Source organism: Pseudopipra pipra, chromosome 1, assembly GCF_036250125.1.
Source record: "Pseudopipra pipra isolate bDixPip1 chromosome 1, bDixPip1.hap1, whole genome shotgun sequence".
NCBI lineage: Eukaryota > Metazoa > Chordata > Aves > Passeriformes > Pipridae > Pseudopipra > Pseudopipra pipra.
Window position 1 is genome coordinate 151,880,403 of NC_087549.1, and position 21,824 is coordinate 151,902,226.

At 43.1% G+C, this 21,824-nt stretch overlaps 1 protein-coding gene across 3 annotated transcripts in view; it reads right to left on the bottom strand.

Annotated features, from left to right (window-relative positions):
• The window catches only part of CRHR2 (corticotropin releasing hormone receptor 2), a 142,844-nt gene that overhangs the window by 84,751 nt on the left and 36,269 nt on the right, over positions 1–21,824 (bottom strand). For 2 of the 3 annotated variants that reach the window (XM_064639279.1, XM_064639293.1), the window contains exon 3: positions 15,476–15,595. In XM_064639279.1, coding sequence (XP_064495349.1) covers positions 15,476–15,595 — 120 coding nt within the window. Of the gene's footprint in view, positions 1–15,475; positions 15,596–15,737; positions 16,236–21,824 lie in introns of those variants that run through there. The other variant, XM_064639287.1, reaches the window with a different exon arrangement.

Here is a 21,824-nt window from a genome sequence, read left to right on the forward strand (position 1 = left end):
GCCAGAGCATCACAAACTGATGGTTGTGTGTCACAGCTCTGGTGTTATTTGCACTTAGCCTACACTGGCTGCATTTCTAACAGTCAGCAACTTAAATCCCACCTCTGACTGCAGAGCAGATCTATCCCTTTTTGCAAGAGCAACAACTGATCTCCTTCCAAGAGTGGCATATCCTTCCAGGCAGGATCTGCAACCAAAAATTAGGTCAACTTGGCTAGACTGAACAAAAATTTCCATTCAAATTCCATTCAAATGCCCCAGTTTATCTTCTGGAAGCCTTTCCTTAGGACTGTGCAGTCTGTGCTCTGCAGCGTTCAGTCACCATAAATATATTTCCAAGCTTGAAGAATTTGGAAAAAAATAGATCAGGATGAATTTTGCAGTATTTATTTCACATATTCCTGTGGTGGGTTGACCTTGGCTGGCTGCCAGGTGCCCACCAGTCCTTTTGTTCTCCACCTTTCCTTATCATTATTATTATTTCATTCTTTTATGTGAAGTTTCTCTTGCAAGGCTTCCTGCCAGACCCTCGTGTCAAAGGCAGGTTTATGTGAACTGTTATTACATAGCACTACTCCTTCATTACAAAATTACATGTATTATGCAGAGCAAAATTGCATAATCTGTGTAATTAGCTCATCCCAGTCATTGCTGGCAATGAAAACATCTGTGAAGGTTGAGCAGAGGGGAAAGCTAATGACACCCATTCAGGAATAAGGCTTGCACCTGTAAAACTGGCTGGCTGAGCCCTCTGTCTTGTCCCAGAGCACAGCTGAGACAACCATTAACCAGAGACACTCAAAAGACACTGATTTATAGCAAGTACTTGCTGTAAACTGCAGCAAACCAGAAGCTGATTCATAAACAGATGAGTGCACGTGAGCTGGGATGAGCAGAGACAACAACCTCACTTCAGGATTAGGCTGTCAAAACCCACTGGTGCATCAAACCCCACAAAGCAGAGTAAAAGCTGATCCTTCTCCATTCTTAGTTCTTTCTTTTTCTCTTCTTTCCCTCCTTGTCCTGACAGAAGCTTTGTTTCTCCTCCTACTACTTGGTCCCTTAAGTATAAGCCCTGATTCTGCATTTTCTTTAATTTAGGGTTAAGATACTGGTTTTGCTATTGCTTCATTTCTTACACTTGTGGGCTGCCCAGACCCTGCTGACACTGTCACACCCCTGCATCCGTGGGGCTGACACCAAACAGGGAATCCACACAGCTACTTTAGTTTTAGCCCTAAAAAGGCAGTGAAGAGCCTGATCAAAGGCTGTTTCCTTCTAACATCCTGTCTGTATCACATTATTTCCTGAGTTGGAAGAGAGAGAGTTTGAATTCCTCCTCTTCATCTGCGCTACAAAGTTGCATGATATATTTGAAGTGTATTTTCAGGGGAAAAAATCGTTGAAAAAATGAAAGAGCTTATGGAAGATGAAGACAATCTCCACTGATAAAGCAGGACAGTTCACTGATTTATCTCCAGTTGATCAAGGAATGAGGCCAAATCCACTGGATGGGATCTGACAACAGGATATGAATTGTACTAGAAAATGTAGCCTAGGAAACAACCCTGCATTGCAGAGAAGAGCAGCAAATAGCTGAATAAATGTGATTGTGATAACTAAGCACTTCATCTGGCACACAGAAAAACTGCAGGTGCTACAGACCAGCAGGTCTGCACCAAGACAATGAGGCATGAAAATAAAGAGATGCAGATGAGCTCTGAAAACTTATGGTTGAACTCAGAAATATATTGGTAATTGTATCAATTGCACTAAATATCCAAGCTCATGGATATTTCTGTAATTCTGAAGACGTTAATGAAAATAACTTCGTTTTTCCCAGACCACACAGAGGGATGCTTTCCATTCAGTTCACATTTCAATACTGAGAACAGAAAATTTTTATTCCTGAAAGAGAGACCTGGAGAGAATGATATTTAGATACTACAATCCAACCACACTTTGTACGTCCAAAAGTCTTTGTAGGGAAACTCTTTTAAAGGACTGCAAAATACAAATGCTGCCCTCAAAACTCTCCTCCTCAGCCCTAATGAAATTAATGACACTGAGGAATAGAGGTGACATTTCCAGGGAACTTCTTGCACTGTAAACCAAAAAAAGGAGGAGTCTTTATAGAGTTGGAAAGCTTCAGAGTTCCTGATATACTGGAATTACTTTATAAAGGGCAGGATTGAAGGACAGGAGACTGAAGCAGCTTCCCTGAGGCCAATTGCAGGGTATAAAATAGGTCTCACTTACTATCTTTTCTAACAGATACAAGCTGCATTCAGCACGAAACGACCCTGGTCCTTTCCCTCTCAAACTGGCACAGCCACAAACGCTGTCTCTTGGCTGCAGCAGGGCATCAGCACAACCCCACGTGGTAGTGATGTCCCAGATGGATCAGTGCCAGCTGTGGTCAGGAAAGTCCTTGCTCTCACACTGAAGGCAGCACAGTCAGAACTGAAGTGGTTCCAGTGTGAGGTTGTAGTCCTGTCACATGCCTGCCCACCAACTCAGGGGACAAGAATGCCAGAGGGGAGACAGCAAGAAAAATAATGAAGGAAACCAGTCTATGAACATCTCTTCCCACAGAGGCATGGGAAGAGAGAAAATACTTAGGCCAAACATGCTAAAAATCAAGCTGCACATCACCTTTTCATTTACAAGACAGAAACACTGGGCCTGACATTTTCTTCTGTTGAGTTGTAGTTTGCTCAGAGGTTCTGGTGGCCCTGCACTCAGTTAATGGTGTTTGTTGTTCTGTGCTGCCTGCCTTGGATGTGGTACTGTATCACATTTATTCTTTATATCTGGAATTCAAACATCAATTCCCTTCTCTTACCTGCAGTTCTTTGGGATGGCAACTTGGATTTTTGCTTGCTGTCTCCCAGCTGGCAGCCAGCCTGCATGGCACCCCAGTTCTTCCCTAGAAATGCTTTCTGCACATTTCCCATACGTTTCCCCCATCCCTCTGTCAGGGATCACACACTGCATTCTTTGTCAGCACTAACATCTCAGCCACTCCTCACCCCTGTTCTGTTATCCCACCTTTCCATCTCACCTCCCAACACTTTGTCCTTAGTTTCTAGCAGCTGGTTACTGCTCCCTGTCTCTGCACAGCCTGCTGTGCTGCACTGCCAGCTATCCCTCCTGCTCAGTGGCATTTCTACATTTTAAATCCCTTCAGCCATTCAGTAAAATCTTCTGCAGGAGCTCTACCCTCACCCATTCCCACAGTGACTCCAAACTCATGTTCTTCTCCAGGCACAAAGTCTCTGCCTCTCGCTCACTTTCACCTTGACAGGTTGGAGAGCTGAGCCTGTGCAAACCTCATGAAGTTCAACAAGGCCAAGTGCAAGGTCCTGCACCTGGGTAGAGGCAAGCCCAAGCACAAACACAGGCTGGGCAGAGAATGGATTGAGAGCAGCCCTGGGGAGAAGGACTTTGGTAGGGGAGAAGAACTTTGGAGGGTGTTGGTAGATGAGATGTTCAACATGACCCACCAGTGTGTGCTGGCAGCCCAGGAAGCCAGAAAGTCTGGGCTGCATCAAAGAAAATGTGGCCAGCAGGTCACATTATTCCCCTCTACTCTGCTCTTGTGAGATCCCACCTGGAGCACAGCATCCAGCTCTCTGGACTCACTCTATCAAGTCCATGTCCTTCTTATGCTGGGACTTTCCCAGTCTAGTGGAAGGTGTCCTCACCCATGGCACAGGTGATAGATTCAGGTGATCTTTAAGGCCCATCCCAATTCGAATCATTCCTTGATTCTATGATATGAAACTTCCAGCACTTCAACCGCCTGATTTCATCTCGAGGAAGTTATTTTTATCCTTCTACCTTGAGCAGATAGCTTTTCTGAATGAGCCATCCATGAGTCACTGACATTTCAGGATTAAATCAAAGCAATTAGCCCTGCCTTTTCCAGCTGATTTTCATCAAGGTAACATGGCAACTAGACAAAGGTCAGTGCCCCATGAGTATCACTTGATTCCCCTAAAAGCAAGCAAAAGATGAATTAAAACAAGTAAAATGGTGCAGAAAAATTACATATTACACATCAATAGGTAAACTGAATCAAAACAAGAGACTGAGACTGTTGCATGACAGGCAGCACAAGTTCTTAATGTAAAAAACACAACCACTAAGTGCCATGTCACAGATTTCCATGAAACACAAACAATTGATGATGGAGGCCACTAAAGGATCCATTTGACATCTGTAGGGACATCACAAAGCCATAGAAATGCTGGTTAGAAGAAGCAGGAGAGTTCATCTAGTCCAACTTGCAATATGTCATGTTGCCACACCATAGTTTTTTTTTACCAAGCAAAGCCAGAACTTCTTCAGCTCCATGCTCAAAATCAGTAGAAATGCTTTGTTTCAAGAAGGAACTGTTAAAATCAGAGTGAAGTTTTTAAAGCTGCTCATGAACCTAAAAACTTGAACATGTAAGTGACTCACCACAGTGAAATTAGTTTCTTTCCCTGAGATTGCAGAAGGTGAATTTGAGCTCAGGTTTACCAGAAGCTGAGTGAACACACCATCAGTTTTCATCTGGTCCCAGAGGATCAGTGACTTGTTCATATCGACCCCATTCACAGTTCTTTCTGTGTCTAGTCAGGGATTGGGAAAATGAGACTGGTGTTGGATGAAGAGCTTAGCAGAGGGAATGCACTGAAGGCAGACAGGAGGCATGCAGTTATTTAACCAGCTGAAGAAGTGATGAAAAAATAACACCCCAAATTCTCTTGAAGCTCTGTAATTGCAATGAGTGTGGTCAGGTGCTGGTGGAATCACAGGAACTCACTCAAGGATCTGCAGCTGAGATCTAGCAGAGAATAGGAATCTCTAGGGAATTCTTAACACTTCAGTAATAGCTGAAAAATCCAGCTATTACTGAGCATATTTCTAATTACAAGAGAATATTTTACATACTCCCATGATAAACTGAATCACACTGCTATGATTGTCTGTGCTCTTCTGACACACTCACCTCTGCAGTTCAGCTCAGAGACCCATTTATTCCCCTCAGCATTCACTGAAGTAATAAACCAAAGTACTTCTGGAGAATAAACTGCTATTATTACTGTTGCTGGATTTTTTTTTCCCCAGGAGAAACATGCAGTGAATACAGGAGAGATGAAGGGGTTAAAAACAGGTTAGGATGAAACAGATAAGGCTGTTTGGGTTTGTAGGTAGACAAGGATGACTTAACTACATGAAAAGACCTTTGTGGGGATTTTTAGCTCTCCCCCAAGAAAGAAAAAGCAGCAGCAAAACTCAGTGTTCTACTGCTACAGCCTCTCCTTGGGACTGGACAATGCAGTGAACCACTGTAACTGCATTTGGATTTATCCCTGTCCTTTTTGAGACAGGCTTTGAAACAGAAGGCAGATCCAAATGGAACTTCATTCCCTCACTTTCAAACAAAACAAACCAAAAACCTTCTGATTTCTGTGCTGCAAAAAAGGCTTCCTGAGTCATGGGCAGCTCTGGGTGCCAGGTGGAAATGTGCATCTTCAGAAAGGCCTAATGAGAGGGAGACATTTGCTAAATGATGGCACAGTCATGGGGGAAGTGGGTGAGTTTATACATGAAGTTTGTGTGAAGTAGGAGGGTCAGAAGACTGGATTAGATGGACAAATTTAACCAAAATGCAGATCTGTGAGACCCTGGCTTTCTTTAATACAAAGTGTTGGCCAGGAAGAATGAAAGGGGTTCTCTCTACAGAGGTCATGTGAGCTGGTGGCTGTGTTACCTGGCTCCCACACAGTCCCACACCACTCAGAGCATTGGTGCACAACTGTCCAAATCCCTGCAACTTCCCACCCAAGATGTCATCACCCACCCCCTGAGGCAAGGAGCTCTCAGAACAGGAACATAAACCCTTAAAGATCTCTTCTCTGTGGTGACCAGAGGCAGAACCTGAGGGAATGGCCTGGAGTTGTGTCAGGGGAGGTTTAGGTTGGGTATTAGAAAGAAGTTCTTCCCCCAGAGGGTGGTTGGGCACTGACCAGGCTCCCCAGGGCAGTGGGCACAGCACCAAGGCTGACAGAGCTCAAGGAGCATTTGGATGATACTCTCAGGCACAGGGTGTGACTTTTGGGGATGGTCCTGTGCAAGGCTAAGGGTTGGACTGGATGATCCTTGTGGGTCCCTTCCATCCCAGCATATTCTGTGATTCTGTGAAAAGGCTTCCCAAGTTAGGGGTCTCTCTCTCTCCCCCACAGCTCCTGAGAAAGAAAAAAATTCCTTTTAAGAAACCTAGAAATCCATTTCCAGCAACCAAACTCCTGTTGTCTGCCCTGGTTTCCACAGAGAATATTCATCTGTTCAGTGTATCAAGATCAGCACAGAAACAAAGACCCTTGAAAGCATCCTCTGCTTCCAAACTCTTCATCAGCTGCTCTGGTTGCAAAGCAACAATCAGTGTGGTGAGTCTGGAGATTCTGAATTAAGTAATGACTGCTCATGGTGCCCTTTGAAACACACAATGCTGATGTTTCAGGTATTACTGGCATAATTCAGCAATAACTGAGTTAAATAAAAATTCTTAGAAATGAGAAAAAGAATCCCTAGGAAGTCATGTCTAAGTTTAGTTAAAATGGGGATGATGCATTAGCAAAGTAATTTCCTATTTTCTCTCTTTGTCTCATTTCCATAACACATTTTCTGTTTTCCAAATCTCTCTTTGCTCCCTGGATGACTGAGGAGGATAAGTTACTGCATTAACTCTTGTGTCACAGTATGGTCAGTGTTTTCCAACCATCAGGGCTTTGGACAATACAGCTGCACTGGGAAAGGTTTTTCCTTCTTCTGTTTTCCCAGGGAAAACTCTTAATGAGAATTTTAGATTTTTCTCTGAGTTTTTTTTTAAGCACTGAGTTTCTGTTCCTATAATTTGCTTCAAAGTATTCTCCCTGCACAAGTCTCATATGGAGCAGCATCTGGCCCCCTGTATTCCCAGCACTGCAGAGAAAGAAGTCAGCAGAAAGAAATCTCAGTTTTATTGATTTTATGAATTTGTCCCAAGAGCTACCAATTATGAACTCCAAGAATAACATCCGAGGGGAATGAAACTGCACTGAAAAAAAAAAAAAAAAGAAAATATCTACTAAAAATCCATTCCCTTCCAATTTCCATAGGAGACCATATTTCTCATCAGCTTCTCAAGCTACTAAGAATGCTTGTTCTAATCTGGATGTTAAATAAATGATGTTGGGGTCTAAAATTGAATAAAAAGTTTCCCTTTCACAGGACAGCAAACTTTGAGCGAAGTCTTACATGACTGTCAAAGCCTGGGAACTTTACTTGGATCAGGACACAGCTTAAAGTTCTGTTCTTCCAAGGCACAGAAATTGCAAAGGCTCACCATCATATAAAAAGCAATGTCATGGCAGAACACAGAGGGAAGTCGAAAGAACCTAAATCTGACCAATCTAAAGAACCTAATCTGACTAATCTAAAGAACCTAAATCTGAGCTGTTCTGCAGAACACCCTTCCCATGAGCAACAGGCAAGTTGAGCACTCACAGCTGGGGAAGGCACTGCCCCACTGTTATAACACACCTACATGTTATTCTTGCTAATTGGGAGCACCTGGAGCATCTCTCAAGTGCCTGAGGGTCCACAGGGAAAATCCAACAGGGAAAGTTCCTGCCAGGGGACAACACTGAGGCAGGAGACATCAGATTAGTGCAACAGGAAGCAGCACAGGAATGACCGTGGTGTGTACAGCAAGGAGCAATCCTTGTATCATCCTAATGCAGGTTCTTATTGACCACTTCAGCTTCTCTGATGGATTGGTTCACCCCTGCTTTGCATAGCTCCACATCTTCTAACGTTACACACACCTGCTTGGGAACAGAGCTCAGCACTGCCCTTCCTTCAGGCTTTCAGAGCAGCCCTGCTGAAACCACCACAAAGCACCTTCAGGGAGTGACCTGCTCTCTATTAACCTTCCACAAAGGAGAGGACAGCAGGATCCCTTCCAGAACATCCTCTTCCTCTCCCATGTCCTTGTCCCCACTTCACCTCAGTGAGTCTCTTTGACCCCCCAGGAGGACGGGGAAGCTGCAGAGGCAGTGCTGTCAGTGAGTGGAGCAGCACAAGGTCCAGGATCACTCTCCATCCCATCCATCACTCCCACTCCCAGGTGGCTCAGTGCAGATGCCAGTGGACACTCACTTTACCTGCACTTTAAGTGACACCCTGTGGCTGAGAGGCGGAATTACGGGTGACCATTCCTTCAGTGGCACTGTCCCTAAGGTTTTGGGACAATAAAGAGCCGCTGAAACCCAGCGAGTTGCAGGCAGTCTCAGGTGTTCAGTGACTGGTGAGAACAGCCTGATTTCACCTTCCCCATCGCGGTTTCAGAGCTCATCCAGCTTGGCTGGATGGAAAATGGGTCATAAGAATACAAAAAATCCCACATCCACAAGAGAGTGCCTGCCCTAGATGTAGCTGGGTGGGATTTTTCCTCTCATTTTCACATGGTGAGATGAGGATTTCCTGCTCTGTCTCCCTTTGTAATATATTTCTTTCCCTTCCCCATATGTTCCTGAGCCATTCCCCCTTCCACTCCTCCCCTGGCTCCAGAAGCACACGACTTTGCAAGTATCATCTAATTCAGAACCTGTGGGAAGCACTGAACCTCAGTCCATCTGTCTGCCAGCTGGTAGCTGCTGTCAGCTTAGAAAAGTGCTCATTATCTCATGCAAGTTCCAAAGAGGTGGATGGGGCAGCTGCCTTAGAAAGAGTCACAGAAGCCTCCAAAATAATGTGGCCAACCCTGTGTTTGCTGACTCTCCTGAAGGCCCAAGGTTAAGAGCCCTCTCCAAGATGTGTCGTTACTCAGGTCTCACTGACTTCAGAGGAGGATCAGGTAGGCTTGGAGTAGAGCAGCAGCAATTCCTGGTTCTGGGAAATGGGTGAAGTCAAAAAGTCAAGCCTAAACTGAAGAGAATTCCAATCAGGTACAATAGGATCATAGCAAAGCCACCTCATAACTTACCAGCAAAGAACAAAAGTACTTATCAGTGTTTAATTGGATGGAGAAAAGGTCCTTGAGCATTTACTGAAGTAACATTAATAATCTTCTTATTTAATTACATGCAATTTACTTGTATTCTGTGCTGAATGAAGAAATCACACACTTCACACAATTATAGTAGAGGGAGCAAGAAAAACGGGTTCTTTTCGTTCCTCCTTTTAAATATTGGTGTCAACACTCTTCTTCCAAACTGCAAACTCAGAGCGATCTCGTACCACAAATTGTGCTTCACAATTGTGAAGCTTCATAAAAAAGAAGAAAAACTTGAAGGGAAACAACTGAAGCCTCTCCCATCTGCTCATGAGTGAAATCAAGAGCCTCACGCTGCTGGATTTGTGGAAGATGTGTGTATTTGTGCCTCTCTTGCTAAACCAGCAAGAGAACAAGAACAAAGATGGTTGAAATCTCAGTCTGGGCACGGTGCTATATTGGAGACAAGCTGATCCAATCAGCTGCAAATTTGATCTCCTCAGCTTTACGAGCCTAAAAATTGTGTTTTATTTGCTCCCCCAGAATTCCAATTCTGGACTTCTTTTTTCTGCTGCTGTGTTTGTTTCATTTCTCATCTGTCACCTTCCTTTAACTTTCATGTACTTTTGACTCCCTAGATGAAAATACTGTGTTGGTCACCCCAGAATGGCTAAAGCTTGGCTACTGCAAGGCTGCAGACTATTTTTATTTTTTTTTTTACAGTTTTTTCCTGGTGAGTTCATAATTAAAATTGGCCACAAAGCATTTCTCCTTAGCCCAAATCTTGTTCTATCATTAAACACTGGGATAAAAGCCTTCTGGATACCTAAGAAGGTTACAGAAAAGAGATGAGGTGGAAATAGTTTTGGGGCTTCACAGTATGTTTGTCATCCTGAAAACACACATGTGTGCCCATGATGGGCATTTTATTTCTCTTCAATAAAGATGAAAGGCCACCAGAACTTAAGGGGTCTCTGTGTTTTAAAAGAGGACTTGGCATTCAAAAATGCACCCTTTAGAAATCAAGCCAGAATAACCTCTGGGGAAAAAGTAAGTCATGTGAATGTGATCAACAGAAATGCTCAGGACACTGAAATACATGAGATAAAACACAAATGAAAGTATTAATTGAGTCCATAGGCCAGTCAGGTATAAAAGTGCACATTTCTGGAATTATCAGGACAGGTCTTACCCACATAGCATGAACAAGACTCTGTGACCAATGATTTCCTAGCAAGGGTCATGTTTTACATGCAGGCTGAAGCCACCACTCCAGAAGATCTCTGAACAATAATTGAAGGAAGAGCAGCAGAGGTTAGATCTCCATGAAAGAATGGTTGTTTAACCCATGAGAATTATCTCTTTTGCTCTTTTAAAAATTAAATAATCTCTTCAAACCCTTTCAAAAGAGGGGAGATGTGAATCAGAAGAGCTATTAATTTACTTCTTCACCATTCCATCAGCATAGAAAAGATAACTTCCCTCCGTTCAAGACAAGGCAACAATGGACTGCAGAAATTTTTCTTTCAGTGGGGAGTAAGACATGTCAACAGGTACGACGGTGATACTTGTGCCAGTGGCTCTTTCTCCCATGTACACCCACGTGAAAAACAGACCAGTTGCCAAGTCACCAACCCTCTCAAATCATTCTCAACAGGCAGTTGGTTATAGGGCCAAGGAAAAGGTGGGGCACACACCCTCAGAACAAGGAGTAGGAAAGGAGGAACAAAATCCCCATCAGTGCAAGGTTAGCAGTGTTTATGTGCCTGTTTTCAGCAGCACAGTCCCTGGAAAAGGTGAGGATGCTTTTCACAATACCTCAAACACTCATCTGAAGTGGTTATTTCAGTCAAAAAGCTTCCCTACACTGCAAGAGAGAGGGGGATTTGCAGAGCTATAGAGGTACAGTGACCTTTTGTTCCTGTTGATCACAGAAGCATCTGATCTCAGTCCCCAGGTGTGGGTTCAGCTCAGCTCAACAGACACTCAGGGATGAATTCAGCTGCCTAAACATGGGCATCAGATCACTTGTCATGGAGCATCTGCAACACCTATGTGGCCTGGAAGACAAACCCCAAACCTGCACAAGGCCTGAGCCCTCTGAAACATGAACCAGATATCAGGCAAATTACCTCTGAGACATATCAAACACCACCAGAGCTTCTGCAGGGGCTGCTGAACTGGGCTGAGCTGAGTAACTCTCTAGGCTTTATTCACTGTTTAGACCTCCACCAACTTGTATTAGAGCTTAAATACTTGAATTAGCTGTTGATACATAATTGGAAATACCCAGATTCCAATGCTTCCAGCTCCTGCCTGCAACCAGCACAGAGCAAGGGAGGAGCCCACAACGAATGGGTCTCAACCCCTCAGCTACACCAGGGGTTGTAGACTCAAATCAGACAGTTGAGGCTACAAAAGTCAACTCTTTCTGTCCATCAGGCGAACATTTAATCCTGGATTTTCCCATTGCAAAGCACAATTTGTAGGGAAAGAGCTAATAAGGGCATACTTTAGCCTGTAGCATGTTTTCATGTACCATCACTTTTTAGCAAACAGCAAACAGGCACATTACGGTCCATTTGCTGAATTAATCAAGCTTCAGGATATCCTAATAAGTGAATTGTTTCCTAAAACATGAATAAAAGCTTCACACTGTCAAAGCATAAACGCATCTAGAGGGCAGTAATGTTATTGTCATTTTTTGCTAAATATAGAACCTGAGCAGAGACAAGTGCACAGTCACACACTGCACCAACACAGACATTTTTTCCTGTTTTTTTTTAAATTTTTTTTCCTTTGAAAATAATACACAAGCTTGGCTACAAAACTGTAAAGTTGTAAGTGGATGGCATAATTTTCAGATCCTTGGTCAAAGAACGTTTTGTCTGTATTCACAAATAATACTGCAGGGTAACCAGAGCGTGTTTTGTCAACATGACTTTATTTTCCAAATAAAGAGGGAGAAAAAAAAAATATCACCAAAATAACAAAGTGTCAGGGATGAGAAATACTCACAGACTGACAGACTTAGTTCTACAAATCCAGCTGAAACTTATCTGAGTCACTCAGCAGTTCCCATGAGACACACACAGAAACACAGGCAAAGGCACAAAATCACCACGGGAAGTTCTTGCAGTTGGAATGGAAATATTTTATGCAAACAGTTTATTCTAGAGTGGCAAACAGGAGGGGATTTTTTAAGCACCAGGGCTTATTCTTAAGTTTTTTGCCTCAAATACTCTTTCATTAAAGTTTGCTGGCATATTGCAGGGTTTGATAGCAATCCACCTCCGAGCACTCAGAGGTTCTGAGTTAGAGCAAACATCAAAGCATGAGAGGTGAAGAGATGGACACGAAGCCAGGGCAGGTCCACCCAAAGCCTTTGATGAGCTGATCTGTGGAGGAACTTACTTATCACATTTTGTCTTGAATTCCACACACTGAGTGCACAGAGGCTACAATAAGGTGCCCCATGAGGACGAAAACTCTGCCATGGATCAGCATCTTGGGCTTCCCTGAGTCTGGAATAAGCTTTTCACACAGTCTGGGCACTTTTCAGTCTGGAACTGCTGGTGTCTACAATGCAAAAGCTTTCCTTTACAGGGCATGCTACTGGGTTCATTCCCTCCAGCTGATGGGCTACTTTTAGGAAGTTGGTGGGAACTTGGAATATTTGAGACTAATTTCTAAAAACAAGAAAGAAACCACTGAAATGGATCCAGAATTTCTATATGCATTCTAATGAGAAAAAATACTCACAGATGTGCAAAATCAATATAAAAATACGCTGCAGTTCCTAAAAGGTGGCAGCTCACAAACACAGGATGCCTGACAGTATAATAACCAGCCAAGTTACAACCTGGAGCTGGATAAACCTTTAGTAGAAGAAAGACATTGCAAGGTGCTTTATTTAAATTTGTCTGATTTTGCTCTCAAAAAAAAAATCACTACAATACACACCATCATTTCTCCCTCTGCCTCATCAAAATGCAAAACAAAGCAGGACAAAACTGCACTGCACGTCCTAGGCAGAAATCTTATGTTGATCCAAGCCATCTCCCTATCAGACCTTCATTTCGAGCTGTATTATTCACCTCTGAGATTTGCAAGATCCATTTCCCATTTTTTTATCAGTTTTCTGTGCTTATTTTATCCTCAGCACAGGGTGCACAGACGAGATTTTCAGCACAAGGAGCCTCATTACAAATGGCCCTCTCATCACCCACAAAGTGACTTGGTGAAATTGTGCAAGTGGTCAGGCCAGGTCAGTATTTGACATTCTCAAACTCTGGATGTGTTCTGCATGTACTAATTACATCTTTCAAACCCCCAAAGAGATTGACCTCTGTGCCTGAACCTTAACCTGCTGTCCTACTGCTTTCCCAAGCCTTAATCACCAACTGTTCCCAAAAAGCTACTGATTGTAAAAGTTGAGCAAATTTTGGCATCCTTCCCTTCGTTTTCTGAGCTACAACTTGGAGGAATGACATGAATGGAAGAGTCCAAGATCAACTGTAAGTGGCTACAGTGGCTTCAGTGCACTTCAGTTTTATTGCACTACATACTCTACTGCATCTGGGCACCACACATGGACACATATTTTCTCAAAAGGACTGCTCACATTTTGTATTGGAAGGAGAAAAAATGTCCATTTCCCCAGACTATGGCAAAATAATGCTTCAGCATTTCAATAACATATTTTCATCAGTCTTTAATTGAATTAACATGCCATTGTTTTAAGAGAACATATTAGCACTGTGGTATAAGCATTACCCACCACTGAGAAGGAAAGGAGCAGGGAGGAACTTTAAATCAAGTCATTGATGAACTAGTGAAGACATTAACAGAGTTCATAAAAACAAATTGTGATACTTAGGACTTTCTTTTCTTCCATGCACAAGAAAAGCATTTAAATTCTCCTCACTGTGTTTACGATATAAATAAGGAAACCTCCATAATGCATTTTTTTTTCCTTCCCTTTTGGAGAAACAAAAATCAGGCAAAGGAAACACTGATACTCCCCACCAAAAAAAGGAAATGGAAAAAATAAAAAAAAAGAAGCCACAGTTCTTTGAGGTACCTTTTCTGTTCTTTTTAGGGTTTGTTCTGATACACTTGCTCTTGTCTGAGCTGCACTTAATCCTCAGAAAATTTCTTCTGGTCTCAAATGAGACTTGTAAAGGTAGTGAAATACCTGCTCTTATCAAAGACTGCATCACCCAGCCCCCTCCACATTCTCACCAATTTTATTGCAAAGAACACAGGTCAGAGAATAGAGGGCTTGAGGATGATTTTGCAGTTCTCTGAGGGAACCTCCTTACTCTGCTCAAACTCTCAGGTGGCAGAAGCTGGTCCCTAAGAGCAAATTTGGCAGAAGGCTCTGTTTCACACAGCAAATACACCAAACTTTTGGCTACTTATCTGACCCTTGACATCTACAGCTGGGCAAAGAATAGATTCACTCTCAACAAGTTAAAAAATCAGATCTAAAATGTCAGGGTCATTCTTTTATGGGACTTAGAGAGAATGCTCACCCCACAAAATTAACAGTACCCGCAAATTGGACCATCAACACCTCAGCAACAGTTCAGAGTAAAATGTCCCTACAGTCAAAACCACACTGAATAGTCTGAAAAAAATGATTGGCAAACAAATGGGTACACATAGTCGGAACTAATATGTTAAAAACTCCTGGTGAAAGGTCCAAACAGCATTGACAGACAAGGGAAAGGAAATGAGTGCCCTGGTCTGACAGCCTGAATAATAAATTTTTAGTGACTCATCAGGACTGTTTACCTCGAAGAATAAAGCATCAGTTCCAGGAGATTTCTAAGGAGCCCCCGTTCTCCCTTGCTTTTTGTATTATTTGCCTCCTAATTTCCTCTCCTGTTTCCCTTGCAGCGCTGATGCAGCCACTCCAGCCTCACCAGCTGATGAAGTTACTAAACAGATTCCAGACCTCAGCCTTCTGTTTGTTACACACAACTTCCAGCCTGGTTTGTCCCCCTGTTCACACAGACAGCCTCAAAAAGGGACACTCCTCTCAAAATACAGTTCTTAGGTGATAAGCTTAAGTCCTTTAGGAGCCAGAGGATCTTTAATTATCCAGATGGCTGAAGCACTGCTACAAATACATCTATACATAGCTACACATGCACAAACACACAGCACAACATACCCTCCCTACACTGCAGAGCATATTTTTTCCCAGATCTACCTAAATACACTTAAGTAAAGAGGAAACAGTGTCCACAAGTCTGTGCCTTTGAGAAATCTGCATCATTCCAGGCAGGAATTTTGAATAGACAGGCTGGAATGTGGAGGAAATGTTGATTCCCAGACAAACAATTTTTTTTTTTCTTTTAATGGAAAATATATTTTGGGTCTCCCCAGGCGCCTTCTCAACACCAGATCTGCGGGAGAAGGAAAGGAGTTTGTACTCACTCGTGGTGTTGTATTTGATCCCATTGAAGAATTCCGGGCAGGGTCTCTCCACCAGTTCCCCCGCGGAGGTTCTGGGCCAGCAGGTCCCGATCTGATCCGTGGTGGCATTGCAGTAGGGACCTTTGGCGTTAAAAAGGGAGACAGAAAGGGAGAAAGAAGCAGTTGAGAAAGCACAAAAGCGACACGCTTTGCATCACAAAACAAACCGAATCCCAGCACTCCTAAAGCTTTTCCGAGCCCTGCACCAGGTAACATTTCCTACCATCAAAGCCCAGGAAAGGGACTGAGGAACTCTCTAAAAAAGTCTCTTGTAAGCGATCCAGGAGGCTGCAGTTGACATCAAATTCTTCTAAGATGAACTGAGATATGGTCACATCCATTATTCCCCCCGGGACTGCTGGACTGGATGAGGCTCCTTCCCCCTTTTCTGATTTTTTTTTTTTTTTTTTTTTTTTTTGGTGTGTGTGTGTGTTTCCTCTCCTCTCTCGCTTTCTGGAACTAAGAGCACATCAAGCTGCGGACACCCTGCAGTCTCGTGTGTGTGAGGCTCTTCCTCGCAGCGTGCTGACAACTTGGCTCAGAATCTGCGTCTGCCTGAGCAGTTCAACCCTCCGAGCTCTTCCCTGCTTTAAAACAGCAGCTCGGGAACCAATGGGATCAGGCTCTGCCCGGAGTGAGGGGCTCGTGTCTCTTCGCCAGCGTCCCCTGGAATCGCAGCTCCCCGATGCCGCCTCACTTTGCCAGAGCGATGTATTGCTGGATGTCCCTCCCTCTCTCCCTCTCTCTGCCTCTCACACACGCACTGAGGCGCAGAGACAGTTTTATTGTCAGCTCCGGGGATGAGCACTTTTGCAAAAACACTCGCTTGCAAATTGAAGCCAGGGAGAACAGGAAAAGCCATCAGAGGAATAGAACTCCTCCGGCTTTTTGTGGAGCGAAGCAATTCCTGCCTCTACTGCGTGGAACTGAGGATGAACAGAGATGCTTGGACAGGGAGGGGGAAGAAGGGACACAGTCCAGTAGCTGCACTATGGGATCCCTTAGAAAGGATCCTGCAGACCTTGAGAAAAAAGAGAAATAATAAAAGCTGGGATAAGGGAGATGATCTGATAGAAGAGAGATGTCGGAAAAAAGGAATCTGCAGTAATCATAGAATCACAGAAGGTTTGGGTGGGATGGGACCTTAAAGATCATCTCATTTCAACCCCCTTCCACTAGACCAGGTTGCTTCAAGCCCCATCCAACCTGATCTGGAACAAAGGAATCTGGAGCAACAACCCACAGAAGAGGCAGAGTGGGGAGAGTGGAGAAGGCTTGGGAACCCAGCCTGGGAGAAGGAACAGGGGCAACACATCTTTGAGCCACTCACACAGATGGGATGGGGTGGACAGTAGAGCAGAGAAAGGCATGGAGAGCAGATGAGAATTATGGAGCTATGCATGGATTGTTCAGGGAACAAGGAGGAAAAGATAGGCCAGTGTCTCATTTTCCACTGGTAGGAAGGATTGAGGTTTTCAGAGAGTATAAGCACCTAGACTGGGGAGAAAGGGAAGAGCAAAGGGCTTTACAAACTGAGGTCAATAAGGAACAGGATGAAAAAGGTCCAGAGAAGGGGAAAGATGAGAAGAAGTTTGGAGGGAGCTGCCCAGACGGTTGGTCATCTTTTGGGGAATCAAAGCTCACTGCAGTGAGAACTGGGTGAAGTTCTGCACTCTGGGACATGCTGGAGAGCAGCTGAGACCTAACCAACCTTTCTGACTTGCTACATCAGGATATGAGGAAATCATAAAAAAAAAAAAAAATGTTCAAAACTTGCTAAGGAGGATCATCCAGGATCACAATTCAGAAGCAAACAGAAAACTGACAAGTAAGGGAGTAAAGGGAGATAAGTTATATGGCAGTAGCAGAGATGAATGTGGAAACAGAGAGCAAGGATAATAAAGAAGCTCTGACAGAAAGAAATGGATCCATAAAGGGGCTGTTTCAGCCTGTGTTCACAGCTTTAGATTGGACATGGTGCTTACACAGAGATCAAAGCAGTGGTATAGCACTTCCTACAACATCTGTCTCCCACCCTGCAATGGCCTGGACTTCCCCTTTATTCATATTAAAGATGGAAGGACTTAATTCTTTGGAAGGACCAAAAGAATTGTGGTATTCAAAGAGAGAAAAAGTAAAAAAAATAACTAGGTTAGAACAACAAATAAATTAACAACATGCACTGAGGAGAGAACTAGCCAGGATGTTGTTTTGCCATCTGGGAATCTGGAGATTTTTTAACATTTTCAGATTGCAATGGCAGAGAGGGGAGGAGTGCAAATGTGGGTTTTTATGTGAGTATTTTTGTTTTAAATATGTAAAAGCCCACAAAAATAACAAGTGCACTAACTCTCTAGACAGTGTGATATTCTGAGGCAAGGGAATGCATCTGTTTCTCTCTCTGGAGCCATGATCTCCTTCCCAAGTGAACGTTTCCAAAACTGCAACCCTTCTTGAGAAATCTCAATTGCAACAAATTAACCCTTTTAAACACCACCACCAGATCTGTTTGTCCCACACATCTCCAATCCCCAAAAGCAGGAGAGAAAACTTCTGTAATATGACCACCAACAACATACTGGTTGTCTTTAAACAGGGCTTTGAGGAGAAAACCCTATTTCTTGAACTTTCAGGAGCAGAGGATAAAGGGTGCTCTAAACCTTTAAGCAATTCACAGACATCTATCCCACATACTGTCTTCAACTCTACACTTTAGCTTTCTTTTCTCCTTCCTGACAGTGCAGTTGAGTTCATAAAATTCCTTTTTGTTCCTCAAGCAGAGCCTCTTTGTGATGGATTCGAGATCTCTGGGCATTTAAAGGTGCCCAGTGGCTTCACTGAGCCCAGTGGCCATTCCCATGGAGGCAGAACTGAGCACTGAGTAAGGCTCTGCTCCAGGATGTTGGTAAGATTATTTTTTTTCTGCTTCTGCTGCCTCTCTGTAGGAGAAAAATCACACAGTCTGGCCAAAAGTCTTCATTTCTCACCTACTGTCTGCTCTGTCTATTTTCACACACAGTTTGTGCAGCACACTGGAATCAAAATCTTGGTTGGAGGCTTTGGGCACTAGAGTTTCCTGAATTTTTGAAGGAATACATCACTTAATAAACTACAAAAAGAAAGGCAGTTTCAAAAAAAGAAAACAGCAACTACTTTTAAATTTGGTAAATGTTTCATGTTCCTAAATGCTGCCCTGTATTTTCCAGCATAAACACTTGAAGACTTTTTTCAGATGGCTAAATTATTACAGAATTGAACACTGAGCTGGTTTTCATTTCAAATTTGTTCCTTATAGTGGTTAACACCTGAAACAATAGCCCTGCATTAAACTAAATATTTTTTCAGGATTAAGAGAATGATTTCTTCATTTCAGTGAGAAGAGTTAGAAAATCCTCAATCTAAACTGATTATTCCCTCCATCTTTTTGGTTCAAACTTTAGAAAATTAGAAGCAGTACGTGTCATATGGATAATACTATTGTGTTCCACGTATTTAATAATCAAAAAACCCACTCCAAAAGTAAATAGAGAGGGGATGAAAAAATTATCTAGGAGTAAGTGTGAACGAAGAAAATTATTTATTGTTCATCAGTCCACAAATTAGCACCATTCTTTAATAATCCCTTCCCAGTTCTAGTGTAACCTCTTGATGAAAAACTACTTTTGCAGCTTTCCCTGGGTACAATTAACCACCCCATCAAAGTTTCCCTCTGAATGGGTCTAGTCAAATCCTGACCATGTCAATTTGACTCGTGTGATGTGAAGATGTTGTTCTTCATACAAGAAGCAAGTGCAATTAAATGAAAGATTGACAGAAATACTGTAGCTGCTGATCCTCTGGGATGCAACACCCCTCCATGGTGCACATCATACAAATCACTGCTAGGTCTTGCTGGGCAGTAGGCAGCAGAGATCTGCCTTGGAAATTACTGAGCATCCCAAGAAATTTGTGCTTGGCAGGCAGAAGAACTTTGTTAAGTTAAAGGTGGTTTTGTTCCTGTGAGGTGATATTTGTTTGGGTGTGTATGCAAGACAAATGCACAACCCATCTGTATGAGGACACCTGAACATGCAAGGTTCTGGGGGTGAACAGGACACACAGATAAACATATCAACACATGCACAGCTCAGCAGGGCTCTTTTACAGAAGAGATATTAAAAAGTGACCCACAGCTCTTCTAGGAAAGGAATGAGCTCTGCTCATAAATGGCAGTGGAAACCTTTGTATGCCAGCCCTCACCACTGTTACACAGCTGGTTTCTTCATCTTCAGCTCAATCCAAGCCAAGCCACAGCTGATAGAATTAGCCAGAGCACAGCTCTTGGTTTGCCCTACTAACAGTTACTAACAAGGGTGACATTGTGCTGTTTAACCAGTAACACCAAAACTCAGCTCTGTGCAGACTCAGGCAGCACCATCATACGTGTTTGGGGAGGGTGGAAGTACCTCCACAACCAGCTGGCTGCTCCCTGCTCGTGTCTGCCAGAGGGACCTCTTCTCCTCAGACACTCAACTTGCACAAAATCAAGTGACCACTGTATGTTTTGATATCCAGGATGGATATTTGGGGGAGGGAAGGAAAAAAGAAAAAAGAAAAAACAAACAAACAAACAAACAAACAAACAAAAAAACCCACAAAAAACCCCCCCAAAAAACCAAACAAAACCAAAACCAAAATCAAAAAACAAACAAACAAACAAAAAAACCAACCAAAAACCCAAACAAATAAAAAAAACCCAAACAAACAAACAAGTAAACAAACAAGCAAGCTCCAGTTCTCTCCACTACAGTGACTGATTTATCACTCATATTCTCTATCCATTGATGTGAAGAGCTCCTGCTTTCCAGGTACAGCAGTCACCCATCTCTTCTGCTCTGTAACACAGGGCTCAGGGCAGGAAATGCACGTTGTCTATCAAACAATCTGGTTACACCAAACCCCTTGTACTACAGAGTCGTTGGCTTTCAGGAATTTTATCTTATCAGTATGTAAGTACCACATGGAGTCATGGTCCCACTGGTGGCTTTTTAGGTCTCTTTCTTTTAATCCAGGTAAATCCACATCCGTACTCATTATCTAACATCATAAATTGGTTTGTTAACACAGTCATGGTTCTGTGATGGAGCATGAGATAAGCAAGACAACGACACACCCAAATAAATGGTTCAAAAGCACTAGGGTCTGCAGGTCAAGTACAATCCTATAGTTGAACTTCACTTCTCCCCAGCCCTTATGGAGTTAATGCCGGTTCATGTGAAATGCCATGAACACTTTGTGATGTTTATCACACCTTCAGTGAGGGAAAGACTCAGGTACATCTCAAATAAAATATTCCCTACACTCCTTTTGAGGGAAGATTGAGGGACAGAGAGAAAGACGGAGAACAAAGAGAAGGAGAAAGAAACACCTCTCTTATTTGTAGAAATGAAGTCTTTAAATCCTTTGAGGGCAATCAAGGGGCAGAATTAAGCTTGATGGCAGAAATACAGGGTCATCAACTAATTTCTCATACAGCCCGGCTGCTCTGGTTTGGAGTTTAGTGCCAACCTCCTTGTCTCTCTACCACTGCATTTTTGTCACCATTAAATATGAGGCAGGAGGGTTTCAAATGGCAGAGTAAGCCTTTTATCATCTTCATTTTATGTTTTAAAAGTGTTCTCTAGTAATCTTTGATTATTGCAATCACCTTTCAGCATCTGACTTCAAAGTCAGTGGGGCTGTTCAGCTCAGTAAGGGATGCAAGGCCATACACTCAAAGGAAGGTACTAATTTACCAAAGTGGCTTCTGAGCCACGAACTTGAAGGCCCTTCTTCTCAACATACACTGCAAAACTGGCCTGACTGCACTTTCAAATGCCAGGACAACATGACCATTCTCTGGTAGAATATTTATCTTTCCTTCCCATTCCAGGTATGCTGGCAATGCATGCAAACAGAATTTTTAGAGTGGGAACAGGGCAGCCTCACACCACAGGGAGCAAGACAATTCAAGCAGCAAGAGACTGAGGACAGCATAAAGATCTCCACAGACAGTACACCTCCAGAGCTGCCATGGGAATGTCATATATGGCTGTCTTTGCCACACTGTGGCTTCCCACTATGAATTGCACTCTGCTACAGGAGTAGACTGCTAAAAAAAAAACCCTTTTCAAACTGAGAACTGCACTTCTAATCCAAATCTGGTCCTTACTGCCTGTACTTGAGATTTATGCAGAATGTGCAGAGTTGCAAATTGTTGTATGTAGAGACGAGGATCAGACACAGATAAATACAGATCTTTGTTTCAGTTCATTGACCCATTTGCTACAAA